At 58.2% G+C, this 21,028-nt stretch overlaps 1 protein-coding gene across 5 annotated transcripts in view; it reads right to left on the bottom strand.

Annotated features, from left to right (window-relative positions):
- Positions 1 to 11,420, bottom strand: part of ADCY1 (adenylate cyclase 1) — a 156,137-nt gene extending 144,717 nt beyond the window's left edge. For 4 of the 5 annotated variants that reach the window (XM_087430283.1, XM_087430309.1, XM_087430324.1 and 1 more), the window contains exon 1: positions 10,740 to 11,420. In XM_087430283.1, the coding sequence (XP_087286409.1) occupies positions 10,740 to 11,405 (666 nt within the window). In that variant the 5' untranslated portion in view covers positions 11,406 to 11,420. Of the gene's footprint in view, positions 1 to 10,445; positions 10,518 to 10,739 lie in introns of those variants that run through there. The other variant, XM_087430407.1, reaches the window with a different exon arrangement.
- Positions 11,421 to 21,028: the final 9,608 nt, after the last annotated feature.

The raw sequence follows: 21,028 nt of genomic DNA, 5'->3' as shown, positions 1-21,028 counted from the left end.
CCGGAGACAGCTTTCCAGACCAGACTCTCCTGCGGAGGAGTGCACAGGTGTGCAGACACGAGGTGTGCTCTGAGGAAGGCCTTCTCACACTCACAGAGAGCAGTTTGGCCACAGGACAAAGACGGAGCTGAGGCCCGCACACAACTGCCCCCGCACCTCACTGCATACATTCCGGTTGGTAAATCCACGCAGGGCCCCCCAGCCTTGCAAAGTCTCTGTGGGTTTGGTCTGTGGGCCAGGCCCCATGACCCATCGGGCTCCCTCTCACCTCCCGGGCAGCGCCTGGAGTGGGGCCCGCCCGGCCCTGCCACTGAGTGTGTGTGCTGGCTGGGAGGTGCAGCATGTCATTCTTTAAAGCGTGGCTGGTTTTTCAACATCACTCACAAGTGTGTTTTTAAATTCACATAATTGCTTGTTAGCTCTCTGTTTTCGAATTAATACAAGTGTTTTAGGAACAGCAGCATTTGCAAGAAGAATGGCAGAATGTTGATAACTGTTGGTGCTCGGGGCTGGTACCCAAGAAATCATCGTGCCGGTCTCTCTACTCTTGTGTATGTCTGAAGTTTCCATAATTCAAATAAAAACAAATTGTAAACAAAAAAAAGAATGCAACGGGCTCTCACGAGCTCCTGCCGTGGGGTTTCCAGCACCCTGAAGCTGAACCACCCAGGCTGTGGTCGCCACACCTGGGGGCAGATTCCCAGGGGGAGCTGTGACATTTCTGATGGAACCCTTGGATCTTCATTCTAGGGCACCTCCTGGTGTCGGGGCCCTCGTGCAGCAACTCCAGCTCACTCATCTGCTGGGGCACAGCCCCCCTCCAAGCAAGCCAGGACTCTCCCTCTTCAGATCAGAGGGCAAGGGGAGAGCATGTTCGGAGAGGCTGATACGCTGATGCCATCAGGAGAGAGAGAGGAACACAAGGGCAGTGGCGTTAGGAAGACAGATTAAGTCCCCACGCGGCAGAGCACCCAGGACAGTTCCATCAACGACGGGCAGCTACGCACGCCCCTGCCCAGTGGGTGACCGATGGCGAAGTGACCGTCTGTGCCTCCCGGAAAGGCTAGTTGAGGCACAAACACGCCCACCTTGGACGGCATAACCAATGTGCCTCTGGGTCCCCACCCACCCATCCACAGTACCTGCTATGTTTCAACACCTCCGTTCACCTTTAGACCCTGGACACCGACTCTAGCCCCAAACAGGCTCTCACATCATTGCCCATTTCTGAAGGTTGAGCAAACTGGGCTTTAGAAAAGGGTCCCACCCATGGGGTCCCCCCAGCAACATGGTCAATGCCCAGGAAACATTTGTGATATCTGCAAGTGAAGATTTGTTTTAAAATAAAGTATCAGGATGTTTCAAAATCCTACGGCTAAACCAGTGATTTCTAAAACGTGGTCACTGAGCTAGCCATCCACGCAGCAGGGCATGCAGTGTTTGAGAAAACAGCCATCTCAGAAAACAAGTTCAATGAGCAAGCATTTCAGATCCCTTTTGAGGCCATGGTTGATTGAGGAAGGCAACGCATTCTCTTAACAAAAGAATGTTTCTCTCATAAGGGAAACTAGGCAAAGGCACCACGAAATACACACTAACGATTTCAGAGAAGGTCATCACTCAGCATCACTCCAGCACTAGGCTCATGATGACCCCACACCCCCTCCTCCAGAATGCTCTTGATCACCTTTACCCAGCAGCAGCAGAATGCTCCAGAGCAGATGCCCTCACTCAGATGTGGCACAAGGCTGCCAGTGCAGATGTGGGAGGCACTCTTGGAAAAAAACAGTATCACACGGGCTTATTGGGCAGCTGCCAGGGAGGAGCTAGCAGGACCACATACAGCGACACAAGGTCAAGTGGGAGGGCCAGCCTGAGAACAGGGTCAGGTCAGACAGTAGGAGGAGTGCCAGGATCCCAGGCACAGCCTGATGTGGACAGGCAGGCCCTGCTGTGGACGGCCCTTCTCCTCATTGAGTGCTACATCTGATGTTCCCAAATTTGGATATGTGGCGCCTCAGGCCCCACATGGGCCACTGTGTGAGCAATGACACCTTGTCCATCCAACAGAGGCAGCTGTGCTCACAGGAAGCCAGGGCACCTGAGCAGGTGTGCACCATAAGTGGCGCACATGATAGTGCCCAGCTGAGCCATGTCACCTAGAGAAGGGCACTGCAGCAGTTGACACAAGAGCCCGCCCTCTCACAGGCACACCTGCATTTCCTCAGGCCAAGCCGAGGCCACTTCCAAAAGGCCGAAGAGTTCACTTCAACAAAGGAGATGCTGGACCTGATACAACTGCTCTGTATTTTAGAACCAAAACAGAGAGTTGCCTTCAGATTCGGAACATCCCATGGGCAAGGACATCCCCCTCTGCAGGGCGCGGGGGGCAGGAGGGGAGAGCCTAGCAATCTACACCACAGGCAGGAGTTCTGTCCCTGGGGTTCCTCACCTGGATGAGCGTCCTGTCTCCCTGCACCTAAGACCCTCACCTGGGCATCCTGTTTCCCCACATCAGGGTCCCTCACCTGGCGTGCCTCAGTAGCACGGCCAGGATGCCCTGAGTCTGGGCCTACAGCAGCCCCACTTCCGATAGGATTGCCAAGGGCTGTGCCCACTCAGACAGGCTCCCCTCCCAGCCCCACTGCCCACCACAGAGCATGCTCCTCACTCCAGACGTGGACACAAGATCACCCGGCTCATGTCCCTGCTACCCAGGCTGTGAGCCCTCAGGACACAGACCCTGCACCAAGCCTGGCACAGGGTTTGTCCCGGATTCTGAGAGGACAGTGGGACGCCTCAAACCCAGAGATCTAGACACTGCACGTCTAGGATGGGACTGGGACCTCTGAATGTTCCAACGCGTGCACAGACACTCACACACATGCATGAACACACTCATGCACATAAGTATGCATGCACATGTGCACGCATGAATATACATGTGCAACCACTTGTGCACACATATAAACATGCACAAATGTGCATGCACACATCCACACAGTCATGCACATGCACACACATTAGCACGTGTGCATAAATATACATGTTCTCATGAGCATGCACACATATACACATGTGCTCACATGTATGCGCACACGTGTGTGCACACATACATATGCACGCTCACAGGCATGCACACACAGCCAAATGCATGCACACTTGCTCACACACATGTGCACACATATACATGCACACATGCATGTGCACACACAAAGGTCCCACCCCAAGAACTATGTCCAGGCTCTGCACAGTCCTGCCCAGAGCACTGAGAAGCAAAAAGCTCTGCTCCCACCAACTCCAAGCTCTCCTCCCAGCCTTGAGTTGGAGGCAGCGTGAACACTGCAGCTCAGAGATCAAAGCAGGTCCTGCCGCCTTCCAATCCAGGAAGACAAGGTCAAGGGCTCAAGGGCACAGAGGAGGATCCAAGGGAGGGAGGTCGAGGACAGGAGGGATACAGATACGGGCAGTGAGGGGCAACCTGCCGTGGATGGGGGTAGGCGGAACTGGCCCCACCCTGCGCCCCACACGTGGGGAGGTGACGGACATGAGCCTGAGGAAGCGTGGCCTGGCCCTGCCTGACTGCACACACAAAGAAGATGGAGAGGAGAGAGAGTCCTGGCCCTCATCACTCATCCCCATAGCTCTCAGTCCCACGTGCACGGCCTCTCCACCTGACCTCCCCATCCAGGCAAGGCCTGGGGCTGGTCTCACTTCATGGGCAGGTCTTGAGGTTGCCCAAGGTCTCAGGGCTGGAGGGGCAGAAGCTGGGCCCCACGCTGGGCCTCTGCCACCCCTTGCCCAGCCCCATTTCCCTCAGACGAGGACAATGTGTCCACCTGAAAAAGTAGTAATACTAATAAAAGTGCGTTGTGTAAGCATGCATGAACGTGTCTGCAAGTGTGTGAGTGTATGTGTGTGTGTGTGAGAGCACGTGAGTGTCTGCATGTGTTTGTGTGTGCACACGAGTATGTGACAGTATGTGTGTGCACATGCGTGTGTAATGAACATATGTGTGTGTGAGAGAGACGAGGGGCATATGTGACACCTTCTCAGATGTGGTAGAAGCCAGCACTTGAGGGCGGGAAAGGTCTTTTCTGTCTTCCTGGCTCAGCCCCTCCGTGTAAGCTGAGGTGCCTGCAGCTGGTGGGTGGGGAACAGGGTCTTGCCCACCAGGCTCACCCAGGCTGCTGGGCTGCCATGCTGCCTTTCCCGTCCAAATTCATGCCCCCTGCCCAGCCCGGCATATGGACAAGTGGAGCCCCACCCGAGGAGGCCAGCCTCCCCAACGGACACAGGCCTCCCTCTGGCTGGACAGGGCTACAGTAGTGCTCCCAAAAGCACAACTGGCCAGAAGTGACGGAAAACATGCAGAAGACATCAGTCTGGACAGACTGCCTGCCACCAGCATCCGGGGCATCTTTTCCAACATTTGACCACGACTAGACATGGGTTCCCTGAGTCAGAGAAAACTCATAGGTCACAGGCTACAACCAATTAGTGACAACAAGAGGCAGCTGCCACTTTGCTGAGTGCTGGCCCCGTAACGGGGGAATAGGGGACGGGAGGGGTACCCAAGGATGCATCTGCCCCTACAATACCATGGGAGCAACCTTGGAGAAAACCAAGGTATGGCAGGGAGTCCCCTGCCCAAGGCCCCACAGCTAGCAGCGGAGCCCCTGCAGCACTGGGAGTTCCACCAACCTCACAAGCCCACCCATCCCCACCTGAGTAGGAAAATGGTCTGAGAAAGTTTCTGGGCTCCGTGCCTGCAGGAACACAGTGCAGGTTACCCGTCAAACCAGGAGCTGAACCCAGGCCTTCTGGACCTCAGAGAGGTGACAGGAGAAGGACATCGCCCGAAAACCATCATGAGTCCCCGGAAGGCAGGCCGGCAGCTCTGACAGCAGGTAGGGATAGTGGCAAGCAGACATTTGGCCACACCAGCCAGCCGGGAGGAGGCTTCCACCCAGGGCAGTCACCTCCCCATGCTTTCTTCTGCTTCCGTGTGACCCATGCTCCCCACTGCACCCCAGGGACCTCCAATCAGAAGACTGATCAGAGCCCTCCTCTGCTTACTATCCTTCCGGGCGCTGGCAATGTTTTCAGAAGAAAGGGCAAATGCTCCTTGTGGCCCGCAATCCAGGGGCCTCCCCCCCAACACCCCCTCCTCCCTCTCTCTGTCCCCTCTTAGCCCTCAGCCAGCACCTGCAGCCCCCAGGACTTTGAGGGATGCCCCCCCAGACCCAGCAGCCCTGGGCCTCATCCAGTATCTTGGCTGGAGCATCTTGTCCTCAGGAAGCTGCCCTGAGCCCCATCTGCCTTGTCCCCTATATACGCCTCTGAGGTTCACACGTCCCTACCCCAGGCACAGACTGTGGTCCCAGTTGTTGACTGGGGTCTCCCCACAGACTGTAGCTTACCGGAGGACAGGGTCCCACTGTGTCCCCAGCCCCCAGCTCAGGGGCTGGCACCCCAGTGTGGATCACAGAACTATCCAGAGAAGGTGCCACAGACCAAGCAGCCGCAGATGCTTCGTATCTGCTCCAGCTCATCCCAGCCCCTCTGCCAGGTCCATCAGCAGGACTGGACTCCAAGCACACAGACAGCCCAGGGGACCGTGGGAGCAGAACTCCTACCTGGCACATCCTGGGGCAGCAGAGAGAAGCCCGGGCCCAGAGGACCTCCCAGAGGAGAGCAGGTGGGAGCCCGCGGGATGCCTGAACAATCCTCCCTGACCTTCCAGGCCCCATTTCCCCTCATCCTAAGTCCTGATGCCCTGATGTGGGCGATTCCGGATGCTTTTTAAAATTAGAACCAGCTGCCTTGGAGGGAGGATGACAGGAGGCTGAGGGAAATGACCAGGTGGTGGGGAGACAACTGGGGGAACCACCCAGGCAGGCAGGAGGCTGATGGCGCCGGTCCCGGGAACCAGGTGGTCCCTGCGGGATGCCCACTGGACATGGACCTGGAGGCCTCGAGGAGGCACCTGACATGCACCTGGAGCTCAGGGAGCAGCCAGGGCTGTAAATGTGCAGTGGGATAGGAAGCCAGAGGCTATAAGAGCAGGAGCGGTGGGGGCTGAGCCCTGCCAGTGACCAGAGGCCTAGGGAAAGGGTGTCCAGCCAAGGACAAAGAGATTGCATGCAGGGTCACCCCTCACCACAGCAGGGAAGCCCACGCTCCACCTTCACACAGCCCAGCCTGCCCCAGGAGGAACCCCTGTCTCCCTCCCTGTTCCAGCGTCCACCAGGGAAGCAGTGGGTCAGCCCAAGCAGGTGGACCGCATAAGCAGGTGAGCAGAAGGGTGACAGAGCCCAGAAGGGCAGGGTAGGGGGAGGAAGGTGCAAGCAGGAGAGAAGGGGCCCAGCCTGGGGAGGGGTCCAGCAGAGCCCTGCTGGAGAAGGAGGAGCCCAGCGGGGAGAGGGGCCGGCTGAGGAGCAGGGCGGCGGGGAGACGGAGCTGGGCGTGCCCAGGGGGTCCAGGTTCTTCTCCAGCAAGAGAAGAACCAGCTGGAGGAGGAGGGGCCTCTGGGGGATGGGGCAGAGGGCAAGCAGGGAAGGGGGCCAGTGGGGGAGACGTTAGTGGGGGAGACACCCGGAACTAGGAGAGGGCGACTGGGGGCGGGGCAGCAGGGGGAGGGCCGCGCTGGGGGAGGAGCACAGGTATCCGGAGGGACTCTATAGGGCCGCCTTGAATCAGGAAGAGGAGGAGAGGAGTGGGGTGGTGGGCACCGCGTGCGCCCAGGCGGAGTGGCAGCGGGGAGCGCAGCCCGGGTGGGCAGCCGCGGACAGCGCACCCCTGGGCCCACTCTGGGCGCACATCAGCTGGCCGGTGGTTCTGAGAGCGGTTACATTGCTCTCAGCCTGCCAGCGCTGGGTTCCCAGCAGGAGCTCAGACAAGGGGGGAGAGGAGGGGAGGGCAGGGAATTCCAGGCAGCTCTCACTCCTCGCAACAGTCGTGATTTCTGTTATGCAGCCTGTGGTTCAAACTTTCAGGAACGGAACATATTTCACTGACGTTGATAGGCAACCAAATTGGAAACACACTGCAGTGGACCCTTGCTACGTCCAAATACAGGGATCCTGACCCCCCTGGCCAAGAAGTGGGCATCTGGGGCTGTGAGGAGAGAGGCCCCACAGCGGGGAAGCTCTGGGCTGGCGGAGGCCGCACACCCCAGGCACATGAGCGGCAGGGCAGGAGGGGTCACCCTGTGGGCTGGCACCCTGAGCCAGCAGGTGAGCTGCCCAGGTGGCCCTTCTCCAGAGATGCCCTCCTCCACCAGCACTCCCAGCAAGGACCTTCACTCCCTTCGCATGAGCACCCCAACTCTACTTCCCCACCACTGCCCCCAGTCCCTGAGCCTGTGCCCTGCTCCCCAAGCTGGGCTCCTGAAGGCTCTGTAAATCGGTGAGTGCCACCACAAGAGAGCTCAGGTCCTGTATCTGGCGTCTCCCCCTCCTGCCTCCCCATCTCATACCCCAGGCCCCCCAGGCTGCAGCGCTCACCACGCTCTCCGGCCCACCCTGGCCTGGCCTTCCCCCTGCTGCTGCCTCTGAGCAGGCCTGGGTGTTCTTGAACATGATGCCTTCAGTTCTGACACATCAGTTAAATAAAAACGAGTTATTGTATTTAGTTTAGGTACAGCCAGTGGACCGAGAGCAAGGGACTGGGAAGGGGAGACCTAGTCTGGTCTATATTTGTGGGGCTGCTCCTCAGTGCTGGGCTGGGTGGGAATAGGGCCATTTCCCCTAAACCCTTTCTACCCTAGAGGAGAACAGCATCAGGCACACCCTCCCTCCTGGGGAAGGGCAGAGCATTACCCCCTGAATGTCAACTGTGCAGTCAGTCATGCACCCGGCTTTCTGCGTGCTCTCAGGCCCCAGCGACAGAGCCCCAAAGCACATGGACCGCATCCCCAGCACCCCACACACCAGGGCCGCATGGGATTGATGCAGGAAACCTCAAGAGCCTCCCTGCGGAGGGGCAGAGGCCCTGGGAGCCCACACTCGAACCCCAGTCTCAGTCCTCCAGAGCACGCTTTCTCCAGCGGGCCCATGACACACGGCGCGTATGCAGCAAAGGCAACACCCCTGCACAGACTGCCTCATGCATCCAGTCCTTGAGCGTCTCCTGGGCATCTACCCCATACCCTGCACCAGCTTCTGCCTGCCCCAAACTGGATCCCGAGGAATTGGCGCTGTCAGCAGGTGACTGCACTGCAGGAAGGCAGGGAGGTGGTGAAACAGTGGGCAGCAATGGACATGCTTTGTGAATGTGGGTGCCATCTTCCCCACTCGTGTCAAGTACCAAGTTGCAGAGCTCATTAAAGACAGGGTCACAGACTCCCAGAATTTTCTAATTGAGAGGGAGAATCCCTGAGGTGTCGTCCAGTCCCCTCACCATATGTTTCTCTGCATCCATCCCCATCTATCTGTCAATATCGCCACCACCCATAGCGACAGGTGGACTTGAATTCGAACATTCTGAAGAAGTCAAAAGGATTTAGAAGTGGCAGGAGATTTCAAGTATGTGCTTTTCCCATATGAACTTTTCATCTTCACCACACCACTTCCCCCCTTTATTCAGGCGGGGAAACTGAGGCTCAGCAAGGGAAGGGTCTGCATTGCCCAGGGAGTCACAGCTAGTAGCAGTGAACCCCAGATATCAGCTCCCTAAGAATCTGTTCTCCCAGGATGGGCTCCCTCCCGCTGGAATACAGGGGCTCATCTTATCCTGGGGTGGGGGGGACCGAGCTCTCTGTGCCCAAGGCACCTGTACAGACTCTCTCCTCTCTCTCTTTAAATCTTTTAATTCTTTTTTTTTCCCCCCCAAAGCCCCAGTAGATAGTTGTATGTCATAGCTGCATATCCTTCCAGTTGATGTATGTGGGACGCGGCCTCAGCATGGCCGGAGAAGCGGCACGTCGGTGCGCGCTCAGGGTCGGAACCCAGGCCGCCAGCATCGGAGCACGCGCACCTAACCGCTAAGCCATGGGGCCGGCCCTAAATCTTTTAATTCTTTAAAAGGAATGACTGGAGGCTATCATACAACATTCATTATTTAAAAAGAAGACAATAGTACAGCCTTTCACTGAACCAGCTGAACTCGCGGCACACCAGAACTCAGTGTTGCCTGCGCCCCAGCCTGTCCAGGTCAGCTCAGGCCCCTCTCATCCAGAGCTGACCTGGTATCTGGGCCTGCCTACTGGTCCTGGTAGGGAGGTGGTCCTGGCTGTGAGGACCCAGCTGTGGGGGCCAAACACACAACAGATGGGAAGGCTGTAGGGGGAGAGGTACAGGAGCGCCCCCCCCCACCCAGAAGGTCAAGCAAGGCCCACCTGCCCTCACAGGATGCAAAGCAGGAGGCCTGCTAGAGACCCCTCCCCTCCCCCTCTGTCTTCCCTTCCCTGTGAGCCCCCCTCCCTGGGCATGCAGCCGGCTGGCCCTTTTCCCTGTCTCTCCGCCTTTATCTCCGCCTAGTCCATCTCTGTCTCTGGCCTTCACTCCTACTCCTCTTCCTCTCTTCTGCCGCCCCTCTCTGGCTCCTCTCCACACACACCTTCTTCCACCTCTCCCAGCCCCCAGCACATGCTGGCCTTTCTGGGCCCTAAAAGGCAGCTCTAGCCATGGCTCTGGCCTGTGTGTCCCATGGCCCCTGTGACCATGTGCATCCAGGGCATGACCATCTGGGGGTACGCCCCTCGGTCCTTGGGTGGGGGCCCTCGGTCCCCTCACACCCCAGCTGTCTTACTTCCATCACCCCCGCCAGTTGTCCAGTTTCCCTTTGTCGCCCCCATCTCCTTCATCTGCCGCCTTCCCTTCCCCGGGGCTCCCCGATCCGGGTCCGCCACCCTCCTGCCAAAATGCAGCCAGAGGCAGAAACCAAACCCTCTCTCAGCGCCCTCCAAGCCGGGTGCACTGAGCTGCGCTGCGCGAGAAGCTCGGAAAGCCCCACGCGGCAAAGACATCCGCCTCCAGGCTCCGGGGCGGAGCCGCGGGAAGCGCATGGTCCTTGTCCTCGCCACCGTCTCGCCCACCCGGCCCACAAGACAGTGACAAAGTTCGGGCGCTGCGAGCTGGGGTCGGGGCCGCGGCGGAGCGGGGGCGGTAGAGACCAGAGCCCTGTGCGACCTTGGCAAACTCTGTCCTTCTGGACCCAAGGCAGGTCCACAAGGGATGCCAGGGCGACTAGAGGAGACCAAAGTCTTTTCCCCCTCCTCACATCCCCTGGGGCTGGAGGGCTGGGAGGGGGACTCGAGAGCCCCGCACCCGCTCCAGGCGCAAAGGAGAGGAGACCAGGGCTGTGCGCAAGCCGGCGAGGAACCCTGCCCACCCGGGGCCGCTCCCCGCGCCCACTTTCCGTCCCTCCTGCGGGGATGGGTGCAGCCAAAGAGCGGCGAAACCCGGCTCTGGCCCCGCTTGACCGCTCACCAGCTGCCTGACCTTGGGCCAATCTTTGCCCTCTCCACGATCTCCCGTCTCCATACTCCACATCCAGGGCCACTATGTGGACTGTAACTCGGAAGAGAGCCCTGTAACTCGGAAGAGAGCCCGACCCCAGGGTGCCAGCCGCCAGTACATTCCCAACTCGCTGAGTGACCTTGAACGTCCACCCCCATTCGAAGCCTCAGTTTCCGCACCTACCCAATCGGTAGGTTTGCGCCTGGCTCCCAGCGCCCCACTCCCTCCCGGGCAGGTGCGTCCCAGACCGGATGGGTGGCACGCGGCGGCACTTACCGTCCTCCAGAGACGTGGGCGCTTGGCGGGGACCAAGGTGGCGGTGACCAGCAAGTGCGAGGCGGCCACCAGGAGCCCGAAGCCGATGGCCAGCAGGCTGCGCACAGGAAGCAGGGCATAGGACACGAAGGTGACCAAAAGGAGCTGCCAAACACCCTGGTCGGCAGTCACCGGCACCGTCGCCGCCCCGGCGTGCGCCCCGGCGGGGCCGCCGAGCGCGAAGGGGCAGCAGAGCAGCGCGAAGGTGAGGCTAAAGAGCAGCGCGAGCTGGCCGACCTGCTGCAGCTGGGGCGCCTGCAGCGACCGGACGTTAGTGACCACGAGCAGCGCCAGGAAGAGCACGCAGTGCACGGGGTGCGAGCCCTTGGCCAGGCCGGGCGCGGGCCCCGGCGCGCCCAGCAGCTCGGCCAGCGCCAGCGCGCCCGCCAGCAGGCTGAGCACCGCCAGCGCCTTCAGCGTGGCCGCCTGCTCCAGCCGCAGCGTGTAGCCGCGGAACAGCGCCTCCAGCTCGGGGCACGCGAACTCCTCGTCGCACGCCCGCAGCCTGCGCCGGCCGCCCGGCCGGGCCGCCCGCTCAGCGCCCCCGGGCTCGCCCGCGCCCCCTCCGCCTTCGCTTGCGCCCCCTCCGCCTCCGCCGCCGCCTCGGCCGCGCGGCGCCCCCGCCATCCCAGCGCCATGCAGCGGCCGCGGCCGCGGGCGCGCCCTCGCCGGCCGGGGCGCCGGGGCGGCGGCGGGCGGCGAGGCGCCGGGGCGCGGCGGGCCGAGATGGGGCGCCGGCTGCCCGCGCGCGCGCCCCGAGCGCGTCCCCTCCTGCCCGCCGCGCCTGCGCACTGGCGCCGCCCGCGCCTGGCCGCGGCCCTCCGGCGGCCGCGCTGCGACAGCCGAGCCCCGAGCCGCTGGCCTGGGCGCGCACCGCCCACGCGCGCGCCCCGGCCCGCGCCCCAACTCTGAAACTTGCGCCCCGCGCCGCTCCGGAGGCCGCGTGACCTTGGGCGCCCGCCTTGCTCGTCCGAGCCTCAGTTTCCCCACCAGTGCACAGTGCGACCCACTATGCCGTCTCTTGGGCGGTCTCTTAGAGCATTAAAAATGCTGAAATCTTGCGCGATTCCCCGTGGGGATGAGGGGGCTTAACCCTGCCAATGTGTGCCCCCTCAATAAAACCAGCCTCCCAATTCAAGCCCTCAGTAGGGCCCGCACTCGACTGTGGACCCAGGGCCAGGGCCCTGCAAGGTGAAGCAATGCCGGAGGATCCCGAGGGTCAGGAGGGAGGTGGCGGCCTGCCCTCCCCCGGCCCCTCTGCACGAGGGACCCTCCACGCGGCGGGCTGTGGGCAAGTCCTGCCCTGGCTTCTCCAAACCCTGTGAGCGAGTGCGGGGGCGCAGGAGCTGTGGCGAGGTGGTGAGGTACGACAAGCAGAGCCCCACCCGAGGGCCAAGGCCGCGGGGCGTGGGGCTGAGCTTCCTGGGTGCCTAACGAGCCAGGTTAGAGTCCTGGCGGTGATACGTCTAGGGAAGAAGGTGTAAGGCTGTTTGTGCAGGGATGGAGTGGGAGACAAAAGGAGAAGGGGCGCTCAGTTTTCCCTAAGCTGGAAACCGAAGTGATGGCGGAGATGTTTTCTTCCAGCAGGACGAATGTAGGGAAGGTTGTACACGCCTGTGGGTCCACCCAGCGACCCACGTCCCACCGCTTGCACTCATTCACTCTAAGGGAAGGGGCTTTGTGCTGGCGCTTCACCTGCGTATCTCCACTGGTGCTCACGATGGCCTCCGGGGTCGGTCGGTGCCTCTGTCCCCGTTTCCAAAGGAGGATCCCAGACTAAGCAGCTGGCTCCAGGAGGCATGGAGAGGAGTCAGGACTCCCCGCTGAACCCCTGACCCCCGCCACTCTCCCGCGCTGCTTCTCAGCCACTGCTCGATATGGGTGGACCAGGAGCTGGCGTCCCGGAAAATCACAGACACCAAGAGGCTAGCCGGCCTGCAAGCAGTCCTTCCCAGGCCCACTTCCAGACACCCAGTGTAATTGGTGTGGTCCAGGTGCAGGTGCTCCAGGGATTCCAGGGGGCTCTAGGGATGAGAGCCCCGGCACCACGTTGCGTTATATGGGGGTAAATTATATGGGCCTAAGGATTAGAATTTAAGGGGTTGTAGTTTTTCCGGAATCAGTATTAGTTGAGCCGTATGAAGTTGCCATTTTTGTGAAGGGTCCCAAGTGGTCAGGTATCAGCTCTGACCGTTGTGGGGTTGGGGCCTCACTGTCTTTGCTTAGGCCGGAGGCTCTTTCATGACCCCAGCAGCTCACATCAGGAAATACTTGGTGGCAACCGGGTCCCTCCTCCTGGAACTGCCTCCCCATGCAGGGCACCTCCTCTGTGGAGCCTCCATGACCCCTCCACTAAAGTTCATGCTCCTCACTTTATCTGGTCATCTGGTCGTCTGTCTCCCTCCCCTCTTGGAACTGGTAGCCCCTGGAACAGTGAGGGCCCCGGAAAGATGGCCTGACCCCACCGCTGTTCTTGATGACTTCGCGAAGTGCCCACCTTCCGTCATCTAGCCCTCTGCCTGTCCCCAAATGCTGGCAAAGTCTGCAGGATTTTTCTTTTCAAGTATCAACAGTAGATTCTCTTTTTAAATAGTGCAGTGTATTTTTATGTCCTAATGATTTTATGGAAGGAAACCTGAATAATATCCAAAAATTGATCAAACTACATGAGAATGAAAGAATTACGATAAAGTGATCTGGGTGCAAAGTTCACAAGTCAATAGTGCCCTCTTCTCTCACCCGACGAATGTGACAGGCAGGATTGGCCCCACCTGCTTTCTCAAGAGCCTGTGAGAATTTTTATCAGGGTTGATGGGAAGCGTTCACACGTGGGCACAATGCCCTTGCTTACTGCCACCCATGCTCATCCTAACAAAGCATCCAGGGCTTCGTGGTGCAGTTCACAGGTCACTCTCATGTCCATCATCCCATTTGCTCCTTGTGGCATCCCAGAAAGAAGGTTTACCACCACCTCATTCTGTTGACGAGGAGGCAGAGGCCTAGAGATACCTGTGCGCTGCCCGAGTCACAGAGACAGGACAAGCCAGAGCCCGGTGGGAGCTCAGGCTTCCTCACACCAACCCCATGGGAGGGGTAGTTACTGTCACCTGTCACCGTGTGGACTTTGTACTGCTGATGGGTTAATCTTCTCTCTTCCCGTTTGCGGGGTTGCAAGGAGAAGGCCTCAGATGGGCAGTTTGCAGCCAAGGATAACGGGGAAGTTATCTGAGAGACAGGGAAGTGCGCGTACGCCATGTTCTCGGTGGGTGTCATTGGTTGAATTGTGTCCCCCCAAAATTCATATGCTGAAGCCCTAACCCGTAGTACCTCAGAATGTGACCTTACTTGGAAACAAGGTCATTACAGACGTAAATAGTTAAGATGAGCCTATACTGGAGTAGGGTGGGTCCTAATCCAATATGACTGGTGTCCTTCTGCAAAGGGGACATTTGGACACACGTAGGGAGAACACCTGAAGACTGGAGTGATGCTACCACAAGCCACGGAACCACCAGAAGGCAGGAGAGAGGCCGGAAACAGATCCTTCCCCAGCGCCTTCAGAGGGACGTGGCCCTGCCCACACCTTCATCTCGGACTTCTGGCCCCCACAGCTGTGAGAGAATAAATTTCTGTTGTTTAAGACCCCGTCTGCGGTACTTTGTGACTGCAGCCCTAGCAGACTAACACGCCTAGCATACGGTCTACCCTGGATAATGTTCCATGGTGAGAGTGTAAATATTGACCAGCAGCAAAGGGCCTGCACAGGTCACAGCCAGAAATTCTGCTCCTCTGGGGAGCTCCCCCTCCCCGTCAGAGGGGGCAGATGGGGAGCACCAGAGTCAGTCACGTTGTGTCCTGCTGGTCTGGGAAGACAGGCATTCAGTTATGTCCTGGTAACCAAGCATATGCCTTCCTCTCAATAAAACAAATACGTGTGATAACTGGCCCCCCGGTCCTGTGCGGCTCACAGTCCTCTCCCCACCTCAGGACGGAGGGCTGGTGCCACTCCTGAGACAGAAACAAACGTAGCACTTCTTGCAGCAGTAACGCCGCTGGGCCTCCCTCTGACTTTTCACCCTTTACGAAGACTGTGTGTATCTTTGCATTTGAACCTCACACCAGGGCTGAGGGCCCTGGCTTGGAGAAACTAAACCAATTTCCCTGGATCGTGGGTGGGGTGGTGGAGGGTGGGCCCAGTCTGGAGCCAGGTCCAGCACCATGACCACCACAGGGGGCCGGGTGGTATCATGGGTAAGGGTGTGGACCCTGAGTCTCCTTGCCAGGCTGGTGTCCCAGCACCTCCCTCCCAGCTGAGTGACTCTGGGCAGGATACTCAATCCCTCTGTGCCTCATCTCCTCCCTGGACTAGGGATGTAATAGTCGCTGGTTCAGAAGGTAATACTGGGAAGAGAGGCCTAAATGCACAAAGAGCCTGCATTTCGTAAGCACACAGTACAGACAGCTTTTGCCTCTAACAAGTCAGCGTCTGGGCACACAGGAGTGGGCAAGCGTCATTCAAACTCTTTGAGCTAAATGTATGAATTTCAGGCATTCGGGACAGAGACCACAATAGCCAGGGAAGTTGCTCGAAGACAGCTTCTCTCAGGGGAGAGCGCGCCAAGTTCCTTGGACTTGGTCAGAGATGTGGCTTCTAGACAAGTGTTTCTTATTCCACTCCCACGCTGTATTTTGGGACAGAATTTCGCCTGTGGGTTTATAGGGAAGAGACCCGCCTCTGGTGGATTGACTCTGAGCAGCTCGTGGAAATGCAGGTTGGTCAGGAAAGAGGCCGTGGACACTCAATAGGGAACTACATTCAGTAAAGTTAATTTGGTCACAGCCATTTCTAGGTAATCAGATGACCCACACAACGGGCTCGATTAGCCATTAAAGTGGAGAAAGCCTGAAGTCAGTTGACATGTGGGGCTCAGCCTCCTCCCGTCACTAGGGCCGACACAGTGTTCCTCTGGTGCACTACGTGGGCACGCTTCCCGAGCCTTTCTCAGATATTTCCTGGTGGACTTGTCATTTGGGGAGTGCGGGGCCCAGGAACACGATTTGTGGACAGTGATTAGAAATGGTCATGGGGATCTGTTTAGGACCCCTCCATACAGACAAGGACAGAAGACTCCAACCCCAAATACCTTAATCTGTGTTCACTCTCCTGACTGAAAGCCTGGACGGCTGACTCAGGACCACGCTCAGCAGCGAATGGCCATGGTCTTAGCCCACAGCTCGGAGGCCTGGCGAGGCTGCACCCTGACCGGCCTGGCCGAGGCCACGGAAGGGAGGTGTCCACCCCTGGAACTGTGGGGCGTGGCCCAGATGGCTGGAACCGAGGGTAAGAGGGTGCTCAAGCTAAAGCAGGGGCCGAGCTGGACGAGTGGATGGATGACCAGTGAGCAGACAACCAGCATGTCACCCACTGGGCCACACAGCAGAGGCAGAGGAACTGGGGTCCCAGGTTCAGCCCCTTAACGCATCACTATTCCTGCACCGTGTGGGCCGGGGAGAATGCTAAGTGGGGCTTCAGAGCCAGCTCTGCCGCTCCTCTCTGCGTGACCATGGGCTCATGAGTCCTGGGGGACTTGGCGTCCTGACCTCTGGGCTCAGGTCTCAGGTGGCCTAGGGTGACAGGCATCAGATAAGGTTTGACTTTGTGCCTGGTTTGCAGGAAGACCCAGCTGGCAGGGGGAGGTTTGTGTGACAGGCACTTGCCCTTTTCACTTGTGCCTTTGTCACTTAGGATTCAACATCAAGCAGAGCAGGACTCCTGGCTGGTGGGAGAGGCCAGGGCCAGCCCAGTAATCACACAGATAAATATGTGACCACACCATGGCAAGTGTTCCCAAAGAATGCAGCCACAGGATGTGTCCCCAGGCGAGCCCCCTGGTTGGGGGGAGAGGAGTCAGGCCACACTGGGCTCTGCAGGTAGCCCCTGAGCCCCAATGAGGGTGGGCTACTGGCAGCAGCAGGCAGACCTAGTGCCCCAAGCTCTCGAGGCTCAGAGCACACTGTGGTGCCCAGACAAGGATGCAGACACGGGGTGGGCGGGGGGCTGACCTCCTCTCCTGCACAGAGCCAGGGTCCCTGTGAGGGTTCCGTGTTGTCCTGGTGGGACAAGCGGCCTCACAAGGAGTGGATGCTGGCCATGGGCCAAGTAGAAGGGTACAGATGACCCTGGGAGAGAGGACGTGGTGGATGTGCTCTGGTGGAGACAGCAGCTGGTTCAAGCCCATCCATACCCTCTCAGGTGTTCTAGGGAAGAACCGTCTTCTCGAATGTAACCCCACCTCCCTCAGTAAGCCAAAGCAAGTGCATCCCCTTCCTATTCTCTCTAAACTGCAATTTATTTCTACTAAATTCAAAAGCAATTAGATTCTGGGCAGGTGTGCTTGGATATTTTCCGAGGAGGAAGGGAGCTCTCATCCGGCAGTGGACTTTTGAGGTCTGTGTGCCATGCTCAGGAGTGGCTCTCTGTCCTTGCTGGGCTTCCGGGCCCTGCACATGTCCCAGGGCTCAGGGACGTCAGTCTCAGGCAGGACTTTGCTGGTTCCCGATTCTGAGGTCTATCCAGTCTGTGCCATGCTGAGGAGGGCGTGGCTCACCCTCAGGGATATCAGTCACTGTATGGTTTCCCTGGACAGGTTTCACTTGTCCCTGGGATAATGAATGACTTCACAAATAGTGCCAGTCTCCACCACATGTCCTGGCCTGGGTGTGTCTTCAGGGGGCAGCGATCCCTGGCGGCCATGGCACGGATGTTGGAAGGTGCTGGGGATGTGGAGTCAGGAGAGAGAAGCACTGGTGTCCGGGCCCCTCGCCCTGACGGAGCATCACCCAAGAGCATGTTTAGGACACAGCTTCAACTCTGATGCTCCTCTGAGCACCTCTTGGTTGATTTGGAACCACGTCACACATGGTTTCTCAGTAAGGACACTGGCGGTCATATTTGGAATCAGCTGGATATGGGAGCTGGGCTTGAAAGGAACCAGAGAGGGTGTCCCGATTTTCTGGACCAAAACCAGACCAAGGCCTGTCAATGGGAAATTGTTTGAGTTTAGGAATGACCTCTCCATCCAGACCTGAGAACGGTAGGGGAAAAGGAGCGTTGGCTGACTGTCCTCCTCTTGAGTGTTCCTGGGAGGTGGGAAGAGAGCAGTACCTTTCAGAAGAGGCCCAGAGGAAGACAGCAGCTTGGCAGAGACCACTGAGAAGTAGACAGGGCAATCGGGGGACAGGAGCAAGAATCCCAAGACACTGCTCTGTCTCCACCATGAGCCTGTCTCCCTCTCCCAGCTCCCCTGCTTTTAAGGACACGGGGCTCAGCCTTTCCTGGCTGTGGGTGTCCATGATGACCTGATGAGCGGGATGGGCTCCAGTGACACACACATCCACACCAGAGATGGCTGGGGCCTCTTCCCAGCAGCAGCTCCCATGCGCTGCAAAACAGAGATGCAGGCACTTCAATCAGGGGATCTGGTCAGGCCCCTGCAGGCAGGGCCACCTTAGGAGACACTTGGGGCTGGGTTCCAGAGATGCAGCAGTGACAAAGGCCCCACCCTGCCCACCAGGAGCTCACAGTCCAGCTGGAGAAAGGCAGGGACACAGGCAGTGTCCAGGCAGTCAGCTCCGCCACTGGAGAGGACCGGGGTCAGTGTGGACAAAGGGATCCCACCCTGAAGGCGGCAGGAGGGCAGTGGCAGGAAGTGGTGCCTGTGTCCGCTGAGGCGGAGTGTGGTCCCCCGGCTAAATGAGGACAAGGGCAGGATTCTCTATGAATTCCCTGGTGACATTCAGGGTCTTTGCACTCATGAAACAATGCTCTCAGTGTCCGTTCTCCCTGGGGGACCGTCCACAATGGGGACAAAAGGCTGCAGGAGAGGCATGCACTAGTGCCGCCCCAAAGCCGGCAACCGACTCTGTGATTCACAGTGACACAGGGGACCTGAGCTGACCAGCATTAAATAGACTTGTGTAAACCCTCCTGGGGGTCGGAGCTGAAGATGGGGGAGGCGAGAGGGCCGGACCCACAGGCTCCCCTGAAACGTACCGGGGAAGACGGAAAATAGGGTCTGCCGGGAGAGCGAGCGAGCGCGGCTGAAAGTCGGCTCTGACAGCTGCGCCCGAGAGGCAGGGAAGCTTCAGCCTGAGGATTTGCACTAAAAATAGAATCGCTGGCTTGTGGGTAGAGAATCTGACCCAATTAGAGATTACCAGTTTCAGGAATTACTGCAAAAGAAATCTCATTAAATAGGTTAAATATAGGTGCCAGAGGCTGAAAAAGCCATCTGGGATTAAAAGGAAGACCAAAACTCCAGAAGGATTTTCAAATGCATTTTGAGTCTCCTGTGAGGGGAAGGGACTTTGCTGTGCACGCAGCCACGGCACAAAGGCACCTGAAAGAGGGGCTCCCAGCCGGCACTTGCGCAGGGCAGAGGCTGGTGCAGATCCACGCTGCCCACAGGCCCGCACTTCCCGCTGTGGTTCAGCTAAGCCCGCACTTCCTAGTGCTGAAGAGCTGGGAACGGGGTGGCAGTTCTGGGTCACACTCTTCATGACAACGCTCAGATCAGCCCATGGGAAATGTGAGCAGACCCCACCCCAGCCCACTGGATTCCCTAGATCTCCAGGCGCCGCCTGCCCCCGCCTCCTCCACACCTCCCTTCCTCACTCCACATCCCTCCAATCTGTCTCCAAGTCGTAAGGATCTGCCTGAAATAGCTTCCTCCCTAGCTTCTCCACTCACACCCACTGCAGCAGCCTCCATTCAGGTCTTCGCCGCTTCCTGCCAGGACCACTGGAACCGCACACCCTCCTGTCACTCAGTCACCAGCACATTTTCCATGAAATGTAGAGAGGGTCTTATCCATTCCTTGCTCTAAAAAAAGCTGCTTCCTATTGCCTCAGAGCATCCCCCAAAGCATGTTTTTACAGCACATGTGCTGAGGAAAACCCTAAGAAAAGAGATGCTGTGTCTGAATGCATTGGAGAGATGCTGCAGGCAAGAACCCCACTTATTTTAGTTTAATGCAGCCTTTCAACGAACTTGACCTTGGAATGCCTAGCGGAACACATGTACCATGTGTGCTCTGGGCAGGGCTGGGCAGGCCAGCACCCCAGCCCTTGGCTTTCCAGCCCCACTCCAGCCCCTCCCCCCACACACCTGTGTGCTGGTCGCCCCAACTCCCACTAGTGATCCTTTCTCTGTTTTCTGCCATCCCTGCATGTCTGGGCACTCTCCAAAACTCTCCTCTGCCTTGCAGAGTCTCACCCATTGCATTAGCCAGAAACCTTCCAGTAGCAACTGGAGTGGGATCCAGAGCAGCAGGGTTGGTTCATGGACGTTTTTAATGGTCCTGAGGCCCGAATCATGTTTTCTAGACACCAGCAGGAGCAACAAAACAAAAGGAGGGTGTCACCCTGTGCCTTGGGTCATTCCCAGGTCACATGGCAGGGACGATGCCCAGCACCCCCTAGCCTGCCTACTCCAAATTTATCATTGAAAGGGTGAAAAGTCTCAGCATTTCCTTGGAATCTCTGCCAAGAGCCTTCCTGGCCCTGCCAGGACCATGTGCTCACTCCTGGGACAATCGCTGTGCCAGGAACCCAGGGTCTTGGACTGGGCAGCCTGGAGCCTTGCTTCTGAGTCCACTTGAGGCAAGGGGCTGTCGGGGAGACACATAGCTTGGCGCCCTATTGGAGCCATGTCAGTTGGGGAAGCTGGATACTGGTAAGACAAAATACGATCAACGCATCCACCATTTAAGAGCCAACTTGGCTCCTTCTTCATCGAAGGAGCCCCACCACTGCCCCATACCGCTCCTCCCTCCACACTCCCTCGCCTTCCCACTCCTCAATGTCTTTCTTTGTAGTGGGTTGAATGGGGTCCCCCCAGAACCCATGCCCACCTGGAACCTCAGAATGTGACCTTATTTGGAAATAAGGTCTTTGCAGATACAATTAGTTAAGGATCTCCAGATGCTGTCATTCTGCGTTTAGGGTGGGCCTCAAATTCAATGACTGGTGTGCTTATAAGAGGAGAGGACACAGCAGGAAGGTGACCTTCTCCTCTACCGGTTTCAGAGAGAGCACAGTCCCGCTGATACCTTGATTTCCAACTCCTGGCTTCCAGGTGGTGAGAGGATAAATTTCTGTTGTAAAACAGCCCCCCCACCCCATTTGGGGTTATATCTTACAGCAGCCCCAGGAAACTACTACAGTCTTGAATGATAATTATATAGCTGCCT

Source organism: Ceratotherium simum, chromosome 1, assembly GCF_057802395.1.
Source record: "Ceratotherium simum simum isolate JZ-2026a chromosome 1, ASM5780239v1, whole genome shotgun sequence".
Classification (NCBI taxonomy): domain Eukaryota; kingdom Metazoa; phylum Chordata; class Mammalia; order Perissodactyla; family Rhinocerotidae; genus Ceratotherium; species Ceratotherium simum.
The sequence above is the reverse complement of the archived record's forward strand: the minus strand, read 5'-3'. Positions and strand labels throughout refer to the sequence as shown.